General features: G+C 34.8%; 1 protein-coding gene across 2 annotated transcripts; it reads right to left on the bottom strand.

The window, feature by feature from the left end:
• Positions 1-396: 396 nt before the first annotated feature.
• On the bottom strand, positions 397-27,830 carry LOC121985480 (pre-mRNA-processing protein 40C-like). 2 transcript variants are annotated; one of them, XM_042538964.1, is made up of 17 exons: positions 27,685-27,830; positions 25,184-25,583; positions 24,942-25,088; positions 24,597-24,848; positions 23,849-24,512; positions 23,619-23,782; positions 23,477-23,514; positions 22,551-22,629; positions 18,492-18,953; positions 18,169-18,252; positions 14,299-14,439; positions 14,073-14,179; positions 13,832-13,943; positions 12,261-12,404; positions 11,975-12,121; positions 11,559-11,681; positions 397-894 (listed from the first exon to the last, which is right to left on the bottom strand). In XM_042538964.1, exons 2-17 carry the CDS (start codon positions 25,574-25,576, stop codon positions 568-570), a joined length of 3,384 nt encoding a protein of 1,127 aa, XP_042394898.1. In that variant the 5' UTR covers positions 25,577-25,583; positions 27,685-27,830; the 3' UTR covers positions 397-567. The 2 variants fall into 2 exon arrangements, with proteins under 2 accessions (XP_042394898.1, XP_042394906.1); XM_042538972.1 differs by having other exon boundaries at positions 23,849-24,509; positions 27,685-27,829.

Below are 27,830 nucleotides of genomic sequence, written 5' to 3'. Positions count from 1 at the left end.
AAATATTAACTTACTCCAAGACCTATTACATTAAACACCCATACCAATATTAACTGTGCCAATTAAGTACACTCCAATCTAATTCTATTTATTTGCATCTGCCACACCTTGATAAAAAAAATAAAAAAAAATTAAGTCTGCTAATTAATTTTTGCTCATTTTTCTTAGTATTCATAAAGATGCTGGTTATCCAATATCTTTTGTTGTAATTCAAACCGCTTTACCCACAGAAAAAAGGCATGCAATAATCCAAAAAAAAAGTTGTTTAACCATAAAAAAATAATGGCACGCGGTTTAACTCAAGACTAGTTCATTTCCGAAATATTTTCACATGAAAAGAAAATGCGACTACTACATTCAGTAGATATTGTCTACTATAATTTTGTGGCTACGACAAGTGCGAATTGGCTCCCAGTAAATAATTATGTAAAAAATTAGTAAATTGTACAATTTTGTTACAAGATGGCCAACCCTGATTCAAAAGAAAAAAGGTTCTCAAAGATGAGTTAACACTGTTTGCTCTTCATTTCAAAAGAATACGCGAGTGAGCGGAGATAAAACATGTAGCTACCTACGTACATGGGATCGGTGAGGTGATCTCCGAGGTGACTTCTTTGAATGCTCAGCAGATGATAATTTATTCTTGCCATCTTTATCTAACTTCTCCTTTGGAGGTAATGATGATTTATGTTTTCGTAACAAATCCTCCGCATGTCGATGCCAAAGAGACTCGCGATCTTTGCTTGGCAGCTTGGTATACCTAGCATCAGCCTTGAGAAGGCGTTTTGCTTCAGACCAAGAAGTCAGAATAGTCTTTCCATCATCTTTTGCTGCATCAGCAGCTTCTGCAGTAATAACTTCAGCAAGGAGCGAGCGGTAGTCGTTCACACAACGCTGAACCAGAAACATGATACTAAGTGCAAGGATGAATCGGCAGAATGTAAAACAAGTCCTATTTACTCTGAGATTTTTAAAAGTTCCAAATAGATATTTACATAAAACAAAGTCCTAATATGCACACACATACATACATTATGCATATGCTTCCTTTTGAAATTACTCACGAGGATAACATGACATTTATCATTTGTTCAATAAGTAAACTATAACTTATTCTTAGGTTCTAGATCCACGAGTGAGAGAGATTAGATAATGAGCATAAAAGAAAATACAAGAAAATGATTAAAAAAACCTACAAAAACACTAATAACAATCAGAAAAAAAGAACATGATTAGGCATTCAGCACATTTTCAAGGAAAAAAAATGCATGCATAACATAACAAGTAACCAAGACAACAAGCTAGTCAAAGGCAGTTTACTGCAGCCAATAGATACTTAGCCGACAGTGCCTAAGCAATAGGTGGACAGACGTCTAGGTGATCGATGCTAAAATAATATTAAAATAGAAAAGAGAAGGATATTAAATTAACAATGACCAACATCACGGATTAATCTCTAAGTCATTTCGTCGATATAGGCGAAACATCTCATTCCGTTTGAGGACCGACACCGGCACAAGCATACCCCGGTGCTAATGCACCGCAACACTTCCGAATGCGTCGTCCGAGCCTGGCGATGAGTCCAGATGCATCCCGCGGGCCGCAATGCCCACAATCGTGGCGACACGGGACATGGGTAAGGTAGCTTAGGTTTAATTAAATAATTTAGGTTAATAATTTTAATAAACTCCTAACTATACAACAACAACAAACCAAGCATTTTCCCACTAGGTGGGGTCGGCTAATATTTGCCATAGTTTGACGCTGGCTGGCAACCTAATGCAATAATTGAGATAATTTAAATAGACTTAATTAAAATCTAATAGAATTATCCCATTGATTTTATATATATATATATTAATTTTTTATTTTTAATTAATATGTTTAATATTTAAACTATATCAGCACTGTACAATACTGTACCTAACCTGTATCGTTCCGATCCAAAATTGAAACTTTGACACAACTCGAGATTTTAAACCATGACCTACATTAATATGTATATAGATATAACAACCATAATTAATCAATCAAAACACGTTTACAGTTACAAATAACAACTCATAATTGTTAAACACTAATCACATAATAGCAACCAAACATTTGCTATTTCACATTGCAACAAAAAGAATACAATAAAATATTCTAATATGCTAAGATTAAATGATGAAAAAGTTACCAATGAATGAGAAGAGTCGAATAACAAGAGGCAAGAAACATAGGAAATCACATCTAGGAAAAAAGGACAAAAATTTCATTTCTGGCAAACATGCTACCCACATCCGGTGAAAATACGAGGTAAAAGCTACATGAGATGGAAGGCTAAAGTTACTTTCTAATATCAAATGATCCAACAACTTGTTAAAAAACTTAACTTCATTCCTCAATCCTGCCTAGGTAGTCGGTGTGTGTCCTTTTTAAAAAGGTTATCTAACCAGGATTGCTAACACTAGGTGAAGTGACTCCCTAGTCAAAATCAGCCTTGAAACTGCCTAGGTGACTGCCTAATAGGCCTTTTAGAATTGTAGAATCTGTTAGTCTTCAAACGGTAAAGACTATGTAGTGTCTTCATAGAACCCAGCGTTTTGAACTATAGAAGCATGGTTTAAAATCTTGAACCATGCCGAGGTTTCGATTTTAAATCAGAACAATACAATTTCGGTGCCGTATTGTGTCTTGCCAATATGATTTCGGTATTTTTTAAATATAAATATACTAATTAAAAAATATATTAAAAAAACAAAAATGAGATCGTGGTTGTTTTATATGATAAATAAATAAATACAACAATAAAAATAACAATTCCACTAGGTAAGATCGGCTATATTCCTTTTACATCATTGGGCTATATCCCCTATAATATTATCATCCATACTTAAATAAATTTTATTTTGAATTTATTGTAGGGGTGACAATTCGGGTCGGATTCAGACTGGTGGGTTCGAGTTAGCGGGTTGACAGATGGAACATCAAAACTTAAACCCAACCTGATTAATATTTCAGGTCAAATTGTTCGACCCAAACCCGACCCATTTATTAATCGTGTCAATCAGATTAACCCAAACCCGACCCATTTATTAATCGTGTCAATCAAGTCGACCCAAACCCGACTCGAGCCCAATAAGACCTGAACCTAACCTGAGTTTTTCGTATTCAGTTCGGGTCGTGTTTTCGTGTCGAGTCAAAAATCGTCGCCCCTAATTTATTGTTGCTAACCAAGTATTACTTGGTCTTCCTCTTCCTCGTTTGATGTGTATATTTGTCATAGTTTCTCATTGCCTAACTGGAACATTTTTTGGCCGCCTAAATGCATACCTGTATCATCTTCAACGTATCTCTCGGAGTTTTCCCTCAATACATGCAACTCCGACTTTCAGGACCATGACAAGGAGCATTGAGGTGCAACATTGACAATTAACTATAGAGAAGGTGAACTATAGAGGTGGAATGTCAAGGATAACAAGTGCATCCAAGAGATAAGAAACTTAATAATAAATAAACATGGTAGCAAAGTCAAGTTGCATTAAGTTATGATGGTGAGCTAGGAGAGTTGGGAGATCAGTACCCTTGGGGGAAGATAGATCTCAATTTAAGCAAAACTCAATGATCAAATAATCTAGTAGGGTTCTAGTGGATTGGAATTGAGTCCCATTTGAGGGTTGAATTAATTAAGGAATCAACTCAAAGTGATTAACTAATAAATAAAATATTTTTATTCATGTCTGAGTCGACTTAGCAATCATTAAACTAGATTGATATTAGAAACGAGTTATATGTTATAGAGTATAAATACAACAACAATAACCAAGTCTTATCTTACTAGATAGGTTCAGCTATATGGATCTTTTTACATCATTAAGCTTATCCTCAACTATATCATCATCTATACTTAAATAATTTATCTTATTTTATTGTTGTTAATTAAGTCCTTTTTTATTTTCCTCTTCCTCATTTGATGTGTGTATTTGTTATAGTTCACATCACTTAACTTGAGCATTTATTGGTCATCTAAGTATATGTGCGTAGTTTAAGATGTATCTCTCGAAGTTTTCTCTCAATATGCAACTCCAACTTTCTCTCTAATCATCTTTACAACTCTCATCTTCTACTCATGTACTCAAATTATAGGGCAGCCCGGTGCACGAAGCTCCCGCCATGCGGGGTCCCGGGGAAGGATCCATTGTACGCAGCCTTACCTGCTTTTTGCAAGAGACTGTTTTCAGGATTCGAACCCGTGACCTTTTGGTCACATGGAAACAACTTTATCGTTGCGCCAAGGCTCCCCTTCATATACTCGAATTATAGCCCAACAATAATCCTCTATTTACTCCAAGGAGCGGATTGAGAAAGGAAAGGATTCTTTGCGGAAAAAAATTCTTTCATAGGAAGAGAAAAAAAAAATGAAAGAAGGAATAGAAGAAAATCCTCCAGGAAAGGAGGAAAAATAGAGAAAGAAAGAAACTCACCAAGGAAAAAAAGAAAAAAAAAAAAATACGACGTCAATGTGAGGAGTTTGAGTTGGGTCAATCAAGATTTCGTAGTTGGAAGCTAAGCGCTTCTTGCTCGACAACGATGCGGAGGTGGTTGAGTAGGACCTCGCTTCTGAGGGTTTGGAATCATTTGGTAGCGCAATCTCCCCCCACTCACCTGCACTTTCATGATCATTCTTGGATTCCTCGCTCTTCCTAGCTGTTGTCCTCTGTTCACCATCACTTCAGCCACAGATATCCCTTCCTCCACCTCTCTCCCACCACCCAACTAATGAGTATATCTCAGTGCTCCTATTAGTAGCCCTATGACGTGTTTTCAATTCGCTCTTCCTATGACGTGTTTCAAGTGTGGGATTCTTACTGAAGGAGGAGAAGGTGGAGGAAGGCAGACCTTCGATGAGGGACTGTTTGAGTACGACAAAGTAACCTGCGGGTCGTCCGATTTCACGAATTTCTCATAGCGGCCAAAGACATTGCTCGCCGTCTGATGGGTGGCTGAAGTTTCTTTCCTTCGACAGTGATGGGGAGGAGGTGGACATTCAGCGACACTGCAGAGCTGGCAGCTACAAGGGAGGAGGTGCACATGGCTCGCGCGATTGAGGGGAAGGACTTTGCTTCCACCTGATTTGGGTGGATAAAAAAATCTCAAAATTGGCATGCAAACGGATCCCTAAATCCGTCCGTCTATTATTTCGGACCAAGTAAACAATAGAATGGATAAATAATCCATCCTCACTTATGAAATAAATAACAAGAAGTTTTCTGCGCGGAAAACTTTCCTTAATTTTTTAAATCCATCTTCCCAAGTAAACAGAACATAAGCGTCATATAACATACCATGTACCATTTTGTAGCACTTCCCTTTAAGTTTTAAAGGTACTTTACAATCACATAAAACACCCGATGTTCTCCTCCATTTCAATCATCCTACTTATATTCTATGTAAGGCATCTCTCTCAATCGCTCTTTCATTTTGTAAAAATGATCCTAAATACTTAAAGCTCTCAGGTACAGACAACTCGTTATCTCCTATCTTAACAATTGTCTAATTACATCTAATATTGTTATACTTAAATTCCATATACTTTGTCTTTACTCTACTAAGTCTAAAACCTTTCACTTCTAGTGTTTACCGTTAATATTCTAGTTTAGCATTTACTCCTTCACGTGTCTCATCTACCAAAATAATATCAAACAACATACACCACAGTACTATGTCTAGTTCGTCCATAATTAGTGTAAAAAATAGAGACATAGAGTTGATCCTTAATATAATCCTATCTTATTAGAAATGTCAGTTAATCTGTCCGAAGTTGTCATTACATCTTCATACATATACTTAATTAGTTCAATATATATTACACTAACACGTCAATTTTCTAGAATTCTCCATATAATTTTTCTTGAACTCTATCAGAAGGTTTTTTCTAAATCAAAGAATACCATGTATATATATTGTTTTTGCTCCGATACTTTTCAATTAGTTGCATGAGAAGATGTATAGCTTCTATTGTCGACTTTGCATGAACCCAAATTGATTTTCGATCACCGTGTCTTCTTTCTTGATCTTTTTTCTATTATTCTTTCACAAAGTTTCATGGTATGACTTATTAATTTAATACCCCTATAGTTTGCATAATTTTGTACATCTCCCTTATTTTTATATAAGAAAACTAAAATACTTATCCGCCATCAAGTTTTTTTTTCATTTTCAATATCAAGTTAAATAATTTTGTAAATCATTTAATACCTTGTTTCCCTAGGCACTTTTATACCTCTATCGGAATATCATCTAGTCTTTTTCGTTGTGCATCCAAATTAAAACTTTTTCTATTTCTAAAGTTTGAATTCTGCGATAAAAATTTAAATTTCTATACTCATTCAACCTACTTAAATTATCTAAGTTTAGTTGGTCACCTAAATCTTCATTAAAAAGTTAATGAAAACACATTTTCCACCGCTGTTTTATTTCTCTATTGTTTATTAATGTCCTATTGCATTCATCTTTAATAAATTTTATTTGGATAAAATCTCGTCTTTCTTTCTCACTTTAACTATTTTATAAATGTCTCTTTCCCCTTCTTTTGTATCCAAATTTCGATATAACCATGTAAAAGTTTTATTTTTTGCTTTATTTACTACTTGCTTAACCTCTTTCTTGACTATTGTATATTTTTTTAAAGTTTCCTTTGTTAGGAGCCTTGGCACAACAGTAAAGTTGTTGTCATGTGACCAAAATGACACGGGTTCGAATCCTTGGAAACAGCCTCTTGCAAAAAACAGGATAAGGTTGCGTACAATGGATCCTTCCCCGAGACCCCGCATGGCGGGAGCTACGTGCACCAGGCTACCCTTTTTTTTTTTAAGTTTCCCTCGTTACAAATATATAATTCCTTATTTTTCCTTCACTTTTTCTTATACTTTCTCATTCCACCACCAAGGTTCTCTACTTAGTGGTGCATGTCTCTTTATCTCACCGAGTATACTCTTAACTACTATTTTCAACTTTGATATTTTATCTCATGTCGTAGTAGAGTCACCGTATATTTCATCTAATACTTGTACTTTTTCCTTCTCCTTAAATATGTTTTGCAATTAAAATAAATTTTATATATATATATATAAAAATTAATAGGATAGTTTTATTAGGATTTGATTAAGTCTCTTTATATTATTTATTTATAGTTGGGAATTGATTGAAATTATTAATTATAGTTTTAATATTAACCAAAGTTATTACTTAGACAACACGCCCGTGGACGTCCCAACTGCGCGATGCAAGCATCCTTGCTGGGGTTGCATTACAACCGCCACAGTTCGCGGAGGTCACATTGAAGCCGCCACGACCTACGGAGGTCACGCTAAAGCTTGCGGTGGCCTCAGCGACTCGGCAGTGCATTAACGGGCGCCCCAACAACATGCTCGTGGACGTCCCAACTGCGCGCTCCCGACATCTCGACTGCACCCGTGAGCATCCCGACTGCACGCCCGTAGGCATACCGACTACAAACTCGCAGGCATCCCAACTGTGCACCACGACCAACTATGCAGAGGTCACGTTAAAGCCTACTACGACCGCCGCAACCCACGAAGGTCGTGTTGAAGCCCACGCTAGCCTCCGCGACCCCGTAGAGTTCGCACGCAGGACCACAGAGTCATGCAACGTGGAGTTTGCAGTGGAATCGCAGCGTTGCCGCGACTCTACGATAGCCCACAGTGTCGAAATGATTTTGATGCTAGGCAGTCATGGTTTTCAATAGCGGCGAATAGCGAACGGTTCGCTGATTAGCGATTGTCCCGAATAGCCCACGCTATTCGGGACAAAAGCGTCAATAGCGCACATAGGTGCGCTATCGTGACCTATCGGCACATAACAGGCGCTATAATTGCAAATTACTTACAAAATAGCTAAGGCAAAAGCGAGGAGGCAAAGGCGAGTGGAATCGTGATCGTTAAGATGGTAGGGCAGAGTCGACAGGTGACTAGCGACGGGCGATCGGCGAGCGACAACTTGTGAGCGGCGAGCAGTGACCTGTGAGCGGCGGCGAGGGACAGCGATTGGAGGTCAGATTTTCTCCTTCCTTTCGTTTTCTTCATTTAGTTTTTCTTTTTCGTTTGTTGTTTCTCGAAGGAGCAAAAGCGATTTCGCGATTTCCATAAGTCGGGCATCTGGATCAATCGAGTGATCGATTGAGATCCTTTCTGTTCGAATAGAAAGGATCTGGATCGATCACTCGATCGATCCAGGGCGATCACAGCCAGATTCCTTGGATCGATCCAGATGCCTTAGATAGATTCCCATTTTTTTTGCTGATTTGTTTTTAATTAATTAATTATTTGTTCTGATTTTTTTTCTTTTGTTTTTCTAGGATTTTGATTGTCTAGATAGAATTTGCAATGTCTACGAATTTGTCAAAAAAAAATAAAAAAGATATTGGTTGGAAGTATTGTTATCAAAATGAGAGGGAAAAATTTGTTCGGTGCAAATTTTATCATCATATATCGAATGGAGGGATTACTCGCTTGAAGGAACATTTAGCTCAAATCTATAAAGGGGTTGCACTTTGTGTTAGTGTTTCAGATGATATTAAGAAAGAAATTAAAGAATCACTTGACAAAATTAGAGCATCTAAAAGCAAACCAACCGAATTGTTACGAGAGATTGGTGAGGTCCCCAGAGTATGAATACACAATCATCAAAAATTGGAAGTGTAGAGGGAAATTCAATTGGATGTTCTGGTAATGGTGAATCAAGGTAAAGGTACTCTTCATGGGTTTGTTAGTTCCGAACCTAATCAAACAACCCTAAATTCGACATACAAAAAAGATTTGCTAATTGATGTGAAGCGTAGACTTGGTCGTTTTATTCTCTGTCGCACCTCCGTTTAATGTTATGAATGATCCTTATTGGTTGCCTATGGTTGAGGGTATTGTGGGGGAAGAGTGTTCAAGTCTCCTTCAATGCATGAGTTAAGAACTTGGATACTTAAAGCTAAGGTTGATGGCATCAACCTAATATATGAGGAGCATAAAAAGGCATGGAAAAAATATGGATACACTATTATGTCCGATGGTTGGACGGATGGAAAGAATATAAGTTTGCTCAATGTTTTGGTAAATAGTCCTGCTGACACTTTCTTTTTGAAATTTATTGATGCATCAACTTTTATTAAAAATGGAGAATTGATCTTTAAATATCTTGATGATGATGTTGATGAGGTGGGAGAGGAAAATGTGATTCAAATTGTCACGGATAATGCTTCGAATTGCATTAAGGCGGGGAAAAAAATTATGAAGACTAAACACAGAATTTGGTGGACACCTTGTGCGGTGCATTGCATTGATCTAATGTTGGAGGATATTGCAAAGTCGAAGATTTTTTTTGATACAATTGAGCATGCTAAAATGGTTGTGAAGTTCCTTTATGATCATGGGACTATACTTTCTTTGATAAGAAAGTATACAAACAGTAAAGAATTTCTCCATCCCGCTGTTACTCACTTTGCTACTTCATTTCTCACTCTTCAGAGTATGTATAAGGTTACAAGGCCACTTGAACAAATATTTGCTTCCGAAGATTGGGTTAGTTCACCACTATCTCAAACAACTCAGGGGAAGGTCGTGAAGAGAATTGTTGTTAATGATCCCAACTTTTGGCCACATGTTGCATTTTGTGTTAAGAGTGTTGTTCCTCTTGTAAGTGTGTTAAGGGAAGTTGATTCGGAGGAGAGATCGGCCATGGGATATATTTATGAACTTGTGGATAAGGCAAAAAAGTCAATAAAATTTAATTGTGGGGGAGTTGACAGAAAATACAAGACCATTTGGAAAAAAAAAATTTGATTCACGATGGACTCCACAATTTCACCATCCTCTACACACGGTCGGGTACTATTTGAACCCACAATTGCGTTATGAAAAAAGATTTTCTGATTGTGATGAAGTTAGAGATGGATTGTATACTTGCATGGATAGGATGTTGTCTTTTGATGATCGTCTTAAAGCGAACATCCAATTGGACTTGTATAACAATGCTCAAGGAGAATTTGGAACTCCAATAGCAAAACGAACAAGAATGTTGCGAACTCCAGGTAAAATTTTCTTCTAGTAAACGTTCTTGCAAAATTATACTAGCATTCGTATTTTAAAATTATATACACTCTTGTAATTTTTTTTTATGTTATTACTTATTAGTCTCGTGGTGGGAACGTTTTGGAAGTAAGACACCCGAGCTTACTACATTTACAATTCGAGTGCTTGGTCTCACTTGTAGTGCTTTGGGATGTGAAAGAAATGGAGCACTTTTAAATCGGTGAGTATTCTAAGCTTCTAACTCTACTTGAATTTTAATTGTTTTATAATTTTCATATCATTGTTTAATTTTTTATATATGTTTTCTTCTTTGTAATATTAGATTCATACAAAAAAGAGGAATAGGCTTGAACATGCAAAGTTGAATGCGTTGGTGTTTGTGAAATATAACTTTAAGCTTAGGGAGAGAAGCATTAGGAGGAGAGACAAGATTGATCCCATTGTAGTTGATGACATTAATTCGGATAATGAAAGGATAACTGAGAAAGAAGCTCCAATCCTCCCCATAACTACTAAATGGCTTGAAGATGATGAATTATTTGAAAGTGATCCTATTCTGAGTGTGCCGTCGGCTACCTTTGAAAGTATTTTCGACTCAGATAAGCAAGTCGAAGATGTTGAGGATATAGTTGAAGTTCCTCCTACGAATTCAAAAAAAAAGTGGTTGAAAATTCAAGTAAGCACTAAGCATATGCAAATTATTTACTTATATCTACTTCACCTATAATTGATTCTTAAATATCGTATCTCTTATATAATAGGTGGAAGCAAAGACAAACAAGCAAGGTTGAGTCTTGTTGATGTGGAAGATAATCATCTTGATGCTGAAAATTATGGTGGAGTAATTCCAACAACTTTTGATAGTGGAATATTTTCAACCATAGACACTATTGATGATGATAGTGATATAGAATTAGATGATACTGATTATTTTTGAGTTATGTTGTTTTAATTATAAGATTTTTTAAATTGTTGTTATGGGATATTTTGACATGTAATGAATTATTATGATTAATTTTAGGTTATGTTATTTTTATTTTACTTATATAAGTATATTTTGTTTTTTTAAATTTAAACATTGGCGTGCACAAAAAGGTTGCACTATGCGTTTCACTATTTACGCTACGCGATGACAAGACAAAAACGCTATGAACCAACGCTACGCGATTCAAAACACTGTAGGCAGCATGCGGAAAGGTAAATTCCGCCCAGTACGAAACCAAATTTTAAACTATGTATAGAAGTGTTTACTTGACCTAAGTTATCTTATATGAACCAAATTCACTTATAGAAGTTCCATCTACATAGCTCATAAAGTAAACAAAAACCATAGCCTGTTGAGCAATAAAAGCTACTTTCAGAATGGCATTAGCTTAGTTTAGTTGATTGTAGTTTACCTTATGGGAAGCATAGTTGACTAAAGTCATCAAGTCACTGATTTTCTAACTAAAATTAACAGGAAAGAATGTTATTCACCTCATGCAAGTCCTTAACATGCTCGCGGAATAACTTCTCAGCATCTTCTGGGGCCAAATCAGGGTTTGTTAAACGCCCTTGGGTATCCTTCTCAAGTTTCGGCTTTGATTCAGTCCAGGTTGCCTGAGGAACAAAAGGCACTTTTGTTAAGGAATAGAAGACGGTGGCTATGAGTAGAATCCTCACAGCTATTTATACTTCATGCAAGGACTATTTTATGATGCTGCTAAAATCATCAAGTTAAAAAAAAAAAGTGAATAAAGAATATTGAATAAAAAACTTTTAATATAGAGGAATCCAGTTTGTACATTACATTGAACTTAAGCACCATAATAGTGACAGACCAGACAGAAAATGTTGGAAGCAGTATGGAAATAAGCAAAATAAATAACGCTGAAAGAAAGGACTATCTTGACCTTTGGGTCTTTAATCATCTCAACAAGCAAAGCTCGATAGGTGTATTCAACCTCTTTCCTACGAACTTTTATTTTAACTCTCTCCATTTCTTGTTCTTCTCTTTCTTTTCTTTTCCGCAACTCCCTCTCTCTCTCCTTCAATTTCTCCTGTAAAGTAAGTAAAAGATTTAGATGCATAATTGATACACCAGAAGAACATACCAATGCAAATACTACAGTAATAATACATTATGCTGATTTTTTATCTATAAAAGTTAAATTTTTTAAGAAAGTTAATTATGCTTACCTGCTCATCTCTTTTAGCCTTGGCTGATCTTTCTGCCTCTTCTTCAGCAGCTTTCAGTTCAGCTATGTACTCATTGAATAGAAGTTCCCTGTCTTCATGTTTCACAACCTTGTATCTAGGATCCTCCCTGAAACTATCTTTTACCTAAAAAAAGATGTCAGTCAAATTTTGTGCCAAATATATACCCAAAACAGTCAGATGCCCTTGCAAGCTAAACATTGAAAGTCAAAAAGATAATGGACTGTTAAGCAGACAAGCTAAAAGGAAGATCTAACAGAACATGTAGATTTGTTTCCTTAAAATGATCCAGAAGCCATATTTGGTTCAGAAAATTAGACGCTTGACAAAACATAAGAATTTACTTTAGATAAAAACTAATGTCATTTTGAAGTCAAAGTAGTAAGCTATGGTTCCGCTCCTATGTAGAAAATAAGATCATGGCACCAAGATGAATGCCCAAATGATAAGCAAATGTTTGCAATAGATTGGTATTTTGAAATTAATAATTAGCAAAATGAATACTGAATGAGTTTGGGGTAAAGATGAGTTTTAGAGTAACTCAGAATGATTTAGATTAGAAAGTAAAAGGCATATAGAAAATGTTTCCTAAAAGCATCAGTTTTCTTGAGAGTGTTTGCAATAAAAGGATCAAGAATAACAAACCAACTTCAAGATATATTTTCAGAATTCAAATTCCAACAGGATTGTTGACTTCACACAGAACAGAATATGACAATTTCTGAAATTTATAAACCTAAGTATATTTATAACTGATCAATTCATCTCAAGTAGCAAGGGCATGCTAAACCAGCACCCATATAAGCAAATACAAAACTCAATATCAGTTGAACTGGCTGAAATGAACGAATTGGAATAATCACAAACAACTGTTTGCACTCAAAAGAACAATTATAAAAAAAATCATGAATATATTTAACAACAAAACATGCTTTTGTTTGTATGTTCTGTATTTCCACATCATTTTGTTTTGAAATTCAACTTGAGTTTGAAGTTAGTGTCTAGTTTTACAAGGTGATGCCTAAAATAGCTACAAAGTACAAATAACACTGACAAAATATTCCAATCATGGTCCCACTGAATGCATTTGCTTGTAGTTTCCAATCATGATACTCCTGAGAGCATTTGCTTGTAGTTAAGTGTTTTGGCTGAGTTACCTGGGCAGAAAGAAAGGTGGGGGCAGGTGAGGGGAAGTAATATCAAAAGGCACATGAATAATTCATGTTCTGTATGTAGTTTTTGGCCATTTTCAGTCTCTCCCCCTCCATCTTTCTACCCAAGTAAACCAAGCCTCAGAGTTGAGTTACAAATAAAAGTGGGAAATTTGGCAGGGCATGTTTCCTTAATCTGCTTGAAAGCATTTCTTTCCTGTTTTTTGTTTTTGTTTTGCTTTATTTCTTTTAAGTTTTTTTTTTTCCTTTTTTTGGGTACTAGGAATTTCCTTTCCTGTTGATAGAGGATTCTCAACTTTATTTCTTAACACAACTAGATATTGGAAAGATCAACTAGCATTGAGATAACTAATAAGAAGCAATATTGAAAAAATAACTTACCCTGGACCATCGGCTGTTCAGTGTAATATTTTGATTATCACGAAGCATACACTTAAAACTACTGGAAGCAGCCATGCGTAGGGCTTTTATCCTCTCATCTGCAGCCTTCACTCTTTAGACAATAAATAAAAGTTAAATGCTTGCAGAATACCTGGTTGAAATTCAAAAGCAAAAACAAAAAATAACAAAAAAAAAACACATAAATAGAATTGATTCAAATTTTCACATAGCAGAAATATACTTCTCATTCAATAGAAGCTCTCGTTCCTTGCGATCAATGGCCTCAAATCGGGGATCACCACCCCATTTTTTTCTAAATGAATGATAATCAGTTTTGTGATCGATGTCCTGTTCATCATATAGTTTGTCAATCATTTTAAATTTTAAAAGTATTCAAAGAAAAACTGCCAAATGATCCAATACTTTCTCTTTGTGTGTGTGTGTGTGTGTGTGGGATAGGGGGAAACCTCTGTAGCTTCTTCCAATAATTGTTTAAAAGCATCAAGTGCAGCCTTCTGTGCTGCTCTTTTCTCCTTGCGCTCTTCTTCAGCTCGTGTCCTAACGTAATGTTCAAACAATGCCCTTCGAGTAGAATGACTTGGAACCCCCTGCAGTACCATTTGGTCAAAATGAGCAAACAAGAACACTAGAAAATGTAACATAATATGTGATAGCAGCCAAATCCAAAAGTCCCTGACCTTATCACATGTAACCATTATTAGCTAATTCGCAAATTGAACTCGTCTTACAAAAAAGAATATACTTATAGAAAAATTATTTTTGGACAAAAGAAGGGTAAACCCACTAATTATCTAAAGATGCCTAAACAGAAGGTGTACTAGTTGTAATGTACATGTGGAACAAGAGTATTGTAACTTTTTTATGGCACCTAATCATTAACTGCATTGAATCAACAAGAGAGGAGCTTATAAACTGCTTATAAAAGTATCTTCTTCCCTGATACCTGAAGATTACCCCTTGATTTACCATTTTTTAAAACCTGTGAAAAATAATATTGCCACCCTACCATATAGTCTGATCAATTAGCTTACCCGCATTGCACTACCAACCATTACTGCACATTTCAAAGCAAGATCTTGTTGGTGCAATCAAGCCATACTAAGGTTTGTGTTTTGATGTTTAAGTAATATGTTTATTGTTTGGGCATGTCAGTAGGTCAAGGTTGACTGACATTGGACAAAGTCCAAATAAGTCAAGAACACTTGGAAAAAGAGGGAAGTCCAACCGAGCTTAAGCAAATGAGAAATCTACCAGGGAGTTAGGAGATGGGAAATCCAACATGATGCTGGCAAGTGACAAGACCAATAAGGAGTTGTCAAGTGAAGAAAGTCCAAGGAGTTCCAGGTCGACTAGGTGTTTGGTAAGTGATGAAGTCTCGATAAATGTCAGGCAATGGAGGAACTCTTAGAGAAGTGCATTTTAGCAAAGTAAAAATCCTAGTGAGTCAAGATTGAAATGAGACGGGATACGTGGAACTCCTAGCAAGTCAAAGTTGACTGACACTAGACAATAGAGGAAGGCATAGAGAGATGGACTTTAAACATTAGAAGTCATGGTAAGTCGAGATCAACTTATATAAGGGAATAGAAGAAATCATGGAAAAATGATCACTAGGCATTGAAAGCCCTTGTATAGGCAAATGAGGAAGTCCTAGAGACAGTCTCTTGATGCCTAGGCAATGGACTGGAGCATGATCAGTCATTTGTAATGGTGATCAGTCATTGATGCATGTAGCACAGCAATCTAGGAAGGGGGAGGTGGTTTGAAAAAGTAGCATTGCTACTATTAGCTACAGTAATTAGTTGACTGATAAAGTCAACTAATGAGTGCAACCAAATCAGTCGACTAATTGATAAAATTTAGAAACAGAAAGCAGCCTATAAAAGGAGGAAAGCTTAGGAGTTTTTCAGAGTAGTTCTTTGGTCAATGCAGCAGCATTCATGAGCCATCTTGAGCAACCAAAAGCAAAAGAAAGCTAGCAACAATAAGAGAGAGAAAAATCAATTGTGTCAAGTGTTCTTGTATTATTTTTGTTATTTGTTTAACAAATGGTACTCTCTTGTTGTCATTGTGAAAGCACAAATTTATAAGAGATTTCTCTGCATATGGAAAGTATCCGAGAAGAAGAAATTAAATGCATTATTTATTAGCTATGCCACTTAAATTCATATTCATTCTTACCAACAAATATTTGATTTAGGGATTGAGAAATGCTTAGTTGTAGTTGATGGTACCTTCAAGAAATACTGGGAACATCCCTTAAGCACAAATTCAACTACTTCAGGCAATTCAGCATATTTGGCAATTTTAGGTAAATAGGGTTGCCTAAGAGGTCAAATGAAATTTCATTAAAGACTTAATACTTAGAAAAAATATTAAATTTGTTCAATATGTTAAAATCCTATTGATTATTATCTCTTGAAGCTCAATATTATACTTGTGTAAAGGACTTCTTCTGACACAATGATTCAACTAGAGATAAATAAATATAATAACAAGCAAGTCTTATCCCATAAGGTGGAGTTGGTTATATGGCTCTATATTTAAATAAATTTTATCTTATTTGATAGTAGCTAACCAAGTCTTCTTTGATCTTTCTCTTCTTTGTTTAATATGCATATTTATTATAGTTTCACATCGTCTAACTGAAGCATTTATTGTCGTCTAAATACATGTTTGTAGCATCTTAAATGTGTTTCCCATAGTTTTCTCTAAATAAGTGCAACCCCAATTCTCTCTAATATTCTCATCTTTTATCTAGTTTATCCTAGTATATCCATACATCCACCTTAACATCTTTATCTCAACGAGTCTCATCTTCTACTCATGTACTCGAGTCATAGATCAGTATTCAACTTCATATGATATAGCAAATCTAACTGTCGTTTTGTAGAACTTCCCTTTAAGTTTTAAAGGTATTTTACGATCGCAAAGGATAATTAACGCTCTCCATTTTAATCATCCTACTCATATTAAGACATCTCTCAAATCTCTTCATTCTTTTATTAAAAAATTCATAATTACTCATCTCCTATGTTAACAATTGTTGCATTAGGTCTAATATTGCTAAACTAAAATTCTATATATTCTATCTTTCATTTCTTATGTTCTCGCCGAGATTCAAGTTTAACATTTACTCTTTCATGTGTTTCTTCTACCAAAATAATATCTACATACAACATACACCATGGTATCGTCGTGTCCTGGATGTGTCAAGTGAATTCATCCATGATTAGTGTAAAAAGATAGGGTGTACCACTATCTATGGAAAAGATTCTTAGAATTGTTGGTCCTTGATGTAACCTATCTTTATGGGAAAGATTTTGATTAATCCGTCTAGAGTCTTCGCTCTTGTCGGAGGTTTAAAATCTCATACCATGCTAGATGGCAAGGGCAAAATTTACCATTCCACTCACCGTCCGACACTGCGGGCTATAATCCCACGATTAATATTCCATATTTGTTTGAATTGTTGTTTGGCATGTTATTGATAGAGATTCAATTTATGCTACACATGTCAAAGTTGTTTAGAAGCTACAACTTTCATCAGCTAGGAAAATTTAATGTTCAAAAATGACATGAAAGATGAGATTGATGAAAAAAGGCAGAAGATTCGCATCAGAATAATTAACTACTACAATAGGACAATGAGCTAGGAGGATTGTGCAGTAACAAAGGAAAGATCATCAAAATTCAAAAAGAGAGGTTGAAGAGATTTCAATTAGCCAATTGGGTGCTAGAAACAATTATTAACAAAAATCAAATAAAACTCAACCAAATTAAAATTGAGAAATATATGACTTAACTTCCTGAATCATGGACATTTGATTTGAGCCTTCATATTTGGCTTCCAAAATTGTACAAAAAATAGAAATTTGATAAAAGTGTTTCTAATATTACACATGTAATTAAACTTGAACTACAATGTAACTACAACTTGTTACTTGTCCTTTCATATCTTGTGTTTGCAACTTTGCGTCCACTAACAAGAAAAGTCAAAATGTAAAATAGTAGAAGATATTCATGACATGTCCATGAAAAACTAAACCAGCTTTACCCATCAACTTAACTAAAATTAACAGAAACAACATTTATGAAAACAAAACAAAAAATAAAAACGATGTTGAATAAATTCAACAAGTGACAAATAATTATAGCACATCAACATAGAGGTAAAATATCTGGCACAAACAAGGACAAAAGAAAAAAAGTCATCCCTTTATAAGCAAGCACAATAAACAAGTCTAACAAACCTGAGACATGGAGTTCCAGTTGTAGGAAAGGCCCAAAATTCATAATCTTTAGACTCAACAAACCTTAAAGCGTGGATCAAACACTATCTTCGGCAGTTCTTTCTCCCATTTTGAAAAAGGTGCAACTCCTCGTTCTTTAAGCATTTCCTATGTATTGAAATACATATTGATCAAATGTATTGGAAAAGCAACATTCACCATAAATAGAGTAGCATGGATGTACTAGTTTAACAATAAAGTGGTTAAAAAGACATTTTACACCCCCAAATTACTAAAATACCAATCAGTTGCAATTCCATGTGCATCTCAAAATTTGAAGTTCAAAAATGATTAATTCCAAGAAACTGCACTACAACAAAATCATGAATCATCAACAATAAAATTACCTTGAATTTAATAATGCATTCTTCTTTGCTAGGTCCACTTTCCTCATCATCTGATTCAGATGAGGAATCTGACATATTAGCATCACCTGCAGCATCTTTTGCTTTTTCTTTACTAATAGCAGGCTTTTGTCCCTTGACAGCTGACTCAACAGCTTTCAATCCATTTGTATCTGATGCAGTAGGGCCAGAAGTTGAATGAGGTGATGTTATCGGAGAGCCTGTTTCAGGGAGCAACTTCTTCTTGATCAAATCCAATGCTGATGATGGAACAGGTTGTCCAGAACGAAGGGCCACAGATTCACGACCACCAGTCTGTGCAGCTGGAGTATCAATACTAACAGATGCAAAAACTTTATCTCCTTGCATGCCAGCCTCTGGTGGAGCTTCATTTCCTTCTGTTGAATTTATTTCTTGACCTTTCCTGAGTTCTGCAACCTCTGCTGGGGCATGCCAACTACTAACCTGATGTTTACAAAAAAATTATTAGTGGAAAGGAAAGAGAAATAGCAGCAGCTGATGAGTGAATATTATCAAGGTACTTACTGTCCTGGCCTCCTGTGATTAAAAAAAGTTGCATAAACTCATGGCCTAGGATTGTCAAATCCACAACCTATGAATATTAATTTCTAAACTGGACCATTATTTATTAGTTTTAGCATTTGCCAAAACTAAAAGTTTAAAGACCACAATATATGTGTAGCTTAGTCTATCAAGTTGCGTTTGTCCCAACTATTTAAGGTTGGCTACAAGAATCTGATCCATGCATTAAGCTCTATGCAGGATTATAATAATCATATTGGTTAACATATAAAAAATTATTTATAGTTTCCAATAAACACTGCATTACTTTTTGTTTTCAAAAAAGAACAAACCCATTGTAGTTTATGCCTAATATGTGAGTAAATTTATTTCTTCAAATACATTAGACAACTATATAATTTATATATAAAGTTCAATGTCATAATTGAAATTATTAATTTAGTGTTTCATATGAGCTTTGACACAACGATAAAGTTATTCATGTGACCTTGAGGTATCGAGTTCAAATCATGGAAACAGTCTCTTACAAAATACAAACTAAGGCGTACAATGGACCCAATGTGGTCCAATCCTTTTCCGAGACCTCGCACGGAGCTTCGTACACCGATTGCCCTTTAGTGTTTCATATGGAAGGTAATCACATGTATATTATAATAATATAATATGATTTCAATTAATTTAAAATATAAAATAAAATGCTACCAATGTCCACCTTTTCAAGATTCTTGCTATTATGTATAGCATCATGCAAAATTTCCTAGAAAATTATTTGTTGCAGAAGATCTCTAAATAATATCTCTATAGAAAAATGCTAACACACATATCATCAATAAGCCATATTACAATTATAAATATAAAAAAAACAACCTGGTGCACCAAGTTACTGCGAATGCGGAATCACAGGGAAGAGTTGGATTATATTGGATCTATTGAATGCAATCTTATCTTGCATTTTGCAAGAGACTATTTCCGCAGCTAGAACCAATAGCTCAACCAACCTCAAGGTCATATAACAATTTTACCATTGCGTCAAGGCTCCCCTTCCCATATTAGATCTAAAACAATTATTCTTAAGTATAGTGGACTAGCGATACCACTTTGAAATTCGTAAGTATAGTGGACTAGTGATACCACTTTGAAAATTTATACAGGGATTAGAGCTTAGGTTAACACCTAATTCGTTAGGGGACAACCAAAGTTTCAAAGAGAACTAAAAACTATGTTCCATTACTTCAATTATAGAGTTCATAATAGAACCCAGAAAGCACAGACTACCTTGGGCACAAGGAAGTCCATCATGATTCATAAAGCCATATAGAGTAAACATTGTGCCAAGCATATAATTCCACAAAACAATAACACACTCAAGTTGAAAAGAACATCAAAACCTGACACCTGAAAAGAGGAAACCCAGAGCCTCTACTTCATTTAGTTACCCTTCTCTAAAATCAAAAACCCTCTAAGCAAATCATATAACTAGGTCTCTTTAAAAAATCTCTCTAACTACCTCTACTAGTGACCCTTCAACTGAGAATAAAGTATATATAATTGAAGAACAAGATTTTACTATAAAGAATAAGTCTATCATGATTCATAAGCCTATTCAGAGTAACAACTGCTCAGAGCACAAAATACAATAGAACAATAGAACACAGACCCAAGTGGAATAAGAAATTAAAAAAAAGGACCTCAAAAGATGGCATCACTAATTGCACATGCTTCATATATTGGACCTTCTCTTAATTCAAAAGAACATCTACACAAGTCATATAATTTGGTTCTTTAAAAAGTATCTCCAATAATTATATGATAATCAACAATACTATCTTTACTACTGACACTTCCACTAAGAATAAAGTATATTTAATATAGCAATATGACTTGACTATAGAAAGAGCCACTATATGACTTAACATATCTAGAGAATGTTTGACATGCTACAAACTATAAGGATAACTCGTTTATACTCCCTAAGAGACCATTAGAGAAAACTGAACAAGACAAATACAAAAAGATGAGGACGAATGAATACCAAGCCTTCATGGATTCTAGAAGAGCTTCTACAGGTGGATCATTAGACAAGTTACATTGGAGGAACTCTAGCTCGGGGAAGACCTAAGAAAGACCTAGCTAGCAAATTCCAACTCATAGAAGTCTCTAGTAGAACTTTTGCTCGTGCAAGCCTCAAGGAAGAAAGCATGCTTGTAGAAGTTTCACAAGCTGACAATCTTAGGTGTATCAAGGTCTTCATATGCCGGTCGGTGAGTAGAATGCTAAGTTTCACCCATGTCAATCAGTACAGTTGTAAATTTATTCAATTTAAGAGATTATCCTCTCTATTTATAAACTCACAAATAGTCCTATAAAACTCATATAAAAACTACTCTATGAGCCTTCATGTCCACATTATTAAGTCATAATGCATATTTGTTAAGCATGTAAACTCATATTTGAGTAATTCAGAATAAAAGATTTGTTGTCTAAACAAGTCCATACCCTTTCAATTTTGGTGCCAACGGTCTCATCCACAACACCATTATTTGCAAAGACTATAGTGAAGCAACAAGTGAATCCTTGCCTCTTGATTAGTTAGTGTTTCTTAATACATTGAATAGACACACAAAATGTTGTCAATGATATCGATGCTCAATTACTCAAAGATAAGGTATTTATTCCTTAATGCAAGGGAGAACCAAAAAACAAGAGGATAAATAAACTATATTCCTCGAAATTCGAAGTGAAGATGTAGAATCGACTATTCCTTGTACATGGGAAGAGTGACCAAAGGGAAGATGACTACAACTCAATATAATTCAAGTTTTCTTTTAATAATGCAAAAAATAATAGGCCAACAATATAGTAAATTGAATCACGATCAAGATTTTAATTCTACTTAAGAATTTTAGTAATTATATTTTCTTATTTCTAGATAACTTAGTCAATGTTACAGTCTTAAAGGCGGGCCCACTGGAGAGTTTATATAAAAAACATTTCTTTGTTTATGATCAACAAAATTAAGTTCTTACAGTTGCTCCTGCTTCCTTGCAATTGGACAATCGAGAGACAACTCCAACAGATTTTCCAGCTAAGGCACACAGGTTTGTCCAATCCAGCTTGTGTTGCATTATGGAGTTTGTAATTTGTTGCTTATCTAACCCTTCTATTGCATACAAACATAATGGAATCTTTTGGTTTTAGACTGTATTATGCCTTTTGGAAGGTTTAGCATCAGTACTTTTGAGGGATAAATGAAAAAATACACTTTATAACCAGAATAATTAACTTTCTAGTATATAAGTAGAAATTTATTCGAATTGTCTTCTGTCCACACAAATAGCAAATACTGACCATCAACTAAAATATTGTAACTACGAGACAACAAGGGACAAACATAAAATCAGGTCATAATCTTTTGATTGATATGCCTCTAACAACTGCAACAATTCAGATACTACAAAACAAGTGTCCAACATTGGAAATAGAGAAAAAAAAAACTGTTCAGTATTAAAATAAATATACCTTGTTCTTGGTATCATAATAGTACTTCCTCCCATCATTTGTCGTTACAAGTGTCCAATCAGTACCAGGTAACTTTTCCCTGTGCAAATCATGAAGGCAACAGAATCAATGACAATGAATAATTAACTTGAGTCATAAAAGTTGTAACATTCAAAGAGACACACTAAATAAATTAAGTCAAATTGGAGAAGTTGTTGTGCATTTCCTGTAAAAGGTCTACTACACCCTTGTAGTTGCTCCGAGAGAGTATTATAGTAAAACATCATTACTAGTAACAAATAGTAAAAAAAATGTTTATTCCCAGATTAGCAAGGACTTTTGTTACTCTCTTTTTGATCACTCACTCTTTAAGTAAAACATCAAGTTAAAAAAAAAGTATAACTAATATTTTTCATGCTTTTCATAAAACAAGTATTTGAAATAGATATTACATTTTTTAAAAAAAAACATGAAGGTTGATAAAAATGGATATGGTTATTCCTTGAATTAGAATTGAGAAAGAAAGTCAAAGAATATGAAACAAAAATTCAGAAAAATGGTAGCACATAACCCATTTGTTTAATGGAAATGCAAAGTGTCATATTTTGCAAGCACTTACATAACATAGTCAAGGACAAAGTTACTAACCACAACAAAAATGATTAATTTCAATTTGAAAAAAGAAAAAAGAAAGTTATATCCATACAGTCAAGTCCTTAGGTTTCTGAAATAGTGTAATGTAAAAAAAAGTGCTTTGAATCATTACTATTTGACTCGGACCAGTTCTAAAATAGTCAAGGTATTCCAAGGAAGGAATTTTAGGATAATTTGTAAATCCTAGTCTCTTGAAGACGCCATACATCTCTCAACCTATTAGTCTTACAGAGTATGCAATGCTATCAAACTTGATGTGGAACTAAAATAATTAACAATTGGACTGTGCATACCATGAAACTGGACCTGACTGGTTGGTGGCTTTCTCTTGCTGCATAACATAAAAGTAGAATATTTTGATCAAATCATTGAAGACTATATTCTAAATTGAAATACAGTGACCATTTTTTGATATGGCTTTCCTTTTGTCATTACCTCTCCCTTAAAACTTGAGGGTTTTTCATATGTTGATTTTCCAGTAATAGAATTATAGTAGTAGACTGCACCGGTCTCTGTCTTGTGGGATGTCCATGCATTTTCTATTTCATTATTAGTATCTCTTTCTGCCTTGTCAGCAATGATGGATTTTTTACCCTGATCTGCAGATAATAAAATAATGAATTGGAAAAACATCAATGCAAAGGAACCAAAAGGGAAAACCATACCAATATCTGATGAAGGTAATTCTCCTATCGAGCTGCTTTCAGGATGGAGACATCCTGTTGTTGGTTCAACTTGGGATACAACTGGAGAGACACCAGGAGGCTGAACAAACACCGAAGGAACTGTAGGAGGTATTCCCTGGACAGATTGAGGAAAAGGTGCAGGAAGATAGCCAGGGTAAGGTGAAAATGGTACATGCTGCATCTGACCAGCTTGAGGTGGATGCGACCAGAAGAATTGAGGGGATGGAGCCATTGTAGGTTGTAATGCATAAACTGGATTTGTTGGCTGTTGAAGGTTTTGATGAACAGGAACTGGTACAGGAACAGGAATTGTGGGGGGTAGAGTAGCAGGAAGAGGAACAATGGGCTTCAGTGGTGAAAAAGAACTTGTGGCTGTTGGTTTTATTGTGGCAGCATTTGAAACCACAGCAGAATTAGAAATTCCCAAAAATGCTTGGAACCTGTCACTGCTTGGTATTTCAGCATGCACAGTAAAAGATGGAGCAGCTGGAATCGACATGCTTGTTGAACTGGAATTGACACTTGTACCAGGGGCCATCGAGGTACTAGATGGCAAACAATGAGACGTTTGTACAGAGAAAGAACTAGCCAGACTTGAGGAAGTGCTAGTAGTTACCATTGCAACAGCATCTGAGGTATTCTGCTATAATTCAAAAACAGTTTATTGTATATATACAAAAGTAAAAGCATTTGGACAAAGACAAGCTGTTACATTTTTGTAGCATACTTTTTCAGTAGATGGGGTTGTTTCAGATTTCTCTGCAGTCAAAAGTTGATTGTTCCCACTGAACAAGAAATTCCTTTGCTTTGTAGCATCTCCTCTAGGAACAGACAAAGGAAACTGCGTAGGTGCAGGTGAATTTGAAGATACAGCACCTGGGACAAAAGCAGCACGGATGGGTTGTCTTGGAATTGGTGGTTGCAAGGAAGCACTGGAAGGAGTAAACCTTCCACCTTGAAACTGTACTTGTACAGGAGCCTACCAACAATATCAAGTAGTATCCTGTCAAGAAACTTAAAAAAACTGATACAGAAATAAGAGATGATTAACATCTAAAGCCATGAGAATTACGGTTTCAAGTTGAATCTGCTGACCAGATGCTGGGACAACATTAGCATGTGGGACTACACTGAATGAAAAAGGTCTGTTGCCTAAAAACTGGCCAGGAACAGGGGGTTGTAGAGCTGCAGCAGGCATTGGTGGTGTCCACTTAAAAGCCTGCAATTGGATTTTTTTTTCCTTTTTAACCGACTACAAAGGATAATCACTGTTTGTAAATATATGTTAGATAAAGATACTACAGAGAAACTAACAGGAGAAGATGACGGCTGCTGAGCATTTGAAGGGGTTGAATTCATTCGAGGAACCACATTGTAAGAAAAAGACGGTGCTGGAACAACATAGCCTGATGATGAAGTAAATTTAGCCCTAACAGAATCTTGAGCAGGCTCATTTTGCTTTACAAGAGAACCCGTCTGGGATAATGAGCTTTGAGCAGGAGTTCCAGAAGCTGCAACAGTAGATTGAATGGACTCTGGCAATGAAGATGATGCAGTTGTCCCTTGAACTGACAGACCCATTGTTGGAACAGTTGCAGATGTAGGTGTACCATCAGCTGATCCCGCAACAGGTTCTGTGCTTTCAGAATTTGAAACCAAAGGAGGGGGAGCTTGCATCTCATGTACAGGTCCTGCTGTTGCAGACATTGTGAATCTAAAATAAAAGGTAAATAAAATCATTGTACAATACATAATCAAGAGGCATCAAGATTTATAAGAGATGAAAGAAATAACTAATCTTCATTATTATTCACTAGTGAACTTAAGCTGTGGGTATGTTTTTGGTGAAAATAAATTTGACAAAAATGTCTTCCACCCGGTTCTTTCTTGGCATATATAAGAGTTAAATAAAGTTAGATCTAAGCCAGTGTAAAAATATTGGGGGTCAATGGTTGAGGAGAATTGGCCACTACATTTTTTTCTTCCTAATCAAAATATCTTCCACCGTTCCACCCATGTTTCATTTCCAAAATACAAAATACAAATCTCCTAGTTTGGATAAATCTACAAACATTCTGCTTGCCAAGCATATGCAACTTTAAAGGCATGATAAAAGAATGATAAAAGAAAAATTGCAGAACCCACATCACTGACTCCCAACAGGCTCACAGCATCAGCTATTTTAACAAAAAGCATGATAAAAGAAATACAGTCATGTGTATTATAACTAGAGTCACTAGACTCACAACACCAATTATTCAAAAAAACATCATGAAAGAAACAAAGTTTTCAATTGTTAAGAATAAATTTGGATACTGACCAACATTGTGAAGGAGGCACACAGCCAAGGTTCAAAATCCCAAGCCATGCCAGAGTTTTAGTCGTCTTTGACTAGAAAGATAGCGTTTTCATATTATGTCGATGTTCTAATATATGGTGCAAATTAGAAGTGGAAAAAGGAAGGAAATAAAGACGAAAATAAGGCCAACTTAGACTTAGACTTTATGCTCCATCTAAAATGGTACTAATTTAACTGAAGTTTAAAATTTTGAGGCATGCCCAAGTTTTGATTTATGACTGACTGGAATGATATATAGTTTTGGTACCATATCATGTAGTGCCGATATGATTTCAATACTTTTTAAATATAAATAAAAAATATTAATTAAAAAATATTTTTATTGATTATTATAGATACTTATTATTAAGATATATTTGAGATGTTGAATACAAGTTTTAATATTATTTCATAAAATATTTGATGTTTATTAAGTAAAAGTCAATTTAGGATTAGATGAAATCTACCAAATAGACATGATAGGATCAAATAAGTTTAAATTGAATTTAATTTAGATTTATTTTGATCAATTTAAAATTAAATCAAATTTATATAGATATATCATAATTTAATTTATAGTATAATATTTTATAAAGTAAAAAAATTATATTATATTTATTTTTCCTAACAATATATTCCCTTAATCTCAAAGAGGTTTATTTTTCTTTATTTACCTCATGGACACATAGAAGGGAAAAAAATAACCATCATTTTCTTTGTCTATCTCTTAGATGAATGGAGGAGGAAAAAATTAATCATTGTTAAAGAGGTAAAGATATTTTTTTCCTCTTGTTTACCATCGTAGAGGTAGGAGAAAAAGAATTAACAAAAGATAAAGAGGGAGTGACGAAGGACGAAATAAATAATGGAAAAGAATTAACCCTCATTTTTTCCTCTTTGGAAGGACGAAGGAGGAAAAAAATTAATAGATAAATAGAAATATTAAAAGAGAAAGGAACAAGGAGAAGAATTTAAATTAATAATAATAAATTAAAACTTTAAAAAAAAAGACACCATGATGTTGCACCTGCCTTCACAACCATGTTGCCAGTCAGAAGAAGGAACAAAAAATTCAACCAATGTTGATCGGCGAAACGAAAATTTTCACACTTTATACCATGATTTTAACATTATTTTTTATGGACACAAGTTATAAACAAAAATAACAACATTATCTTAATTCATCTTAATGTATGTTATAGCATGCCAAAGGCTGCCAAGTGCCAACATGGTACGATACTCATTAAAATGATTGATATAGTAGAACATCAAACATTATTTGTGCTTAGTAGTATCGAGTTTCGATAATTTATTATAGTATGTTCAACCATGCCACCGAGTATGATACGACATTTCAAATCATGCTCATAGCATCTATTATTTAAAAAACAAGGACACGAAATATTGTTTTTTAATTCTCAAGAATAAGTTTAAATACATATGCATGTTTGATAACTCATTTTTTAACAATACTCACCAACATTGTGAAGGATCAATCGCTATTTTTGACTATTAAAAACTCATTTTGGACTATCATACTCCAATCGACAAGCCAGTGAACACCTTTTGAATCCACTTACACTTGTTGACTCCTAATTTTTTCTGTGCTTCAACTGAAATAAG

Source organism: Zingiber officinale, chromosome 1B, assembly GCF_018446385.1.
Source record: "Zingiber officinale cultivar Zhangliang chromosome 1B, Zo_v1.1, whole genome shotgun sequence".
In the NCBI taxonomy this organism is placed as follows: Eukaryota; Viridiplantae; Streptophyta; class Magnoliopsida; order Zingiberales; family Zingiberaceae; genus Zingiber; species Zingiber officinale.
This window is presented reverse-complemented; position numbering and strand designations above follow the sequence as displayed.

Excerpts from the sequence above, each read along its gene's own strand:
- LOC121985480 (XM_042538964.1), bottom strand. The coding sequence starts at position 25,576 with ATGTCTGCAACAGCAGGACCTGTACATGAGATGCAAGCTCCCCCTCCT. Across the intron at positions 24,849-24,941 it reads AGCAGATTCAACTTGAAACC|GCTCCTGTACAAGTACAGTT; the intron begins GTAATTCTCATG and ends TATTGTTGGTAG. Across the intron at positions 11,682-11,974 it reads AGATGATTAAAGACCCAAAG|GCAACCTGGACTGAATCAAA; the intron begins GTCAAGATAGTC and ends TTTGTTCCTCAG.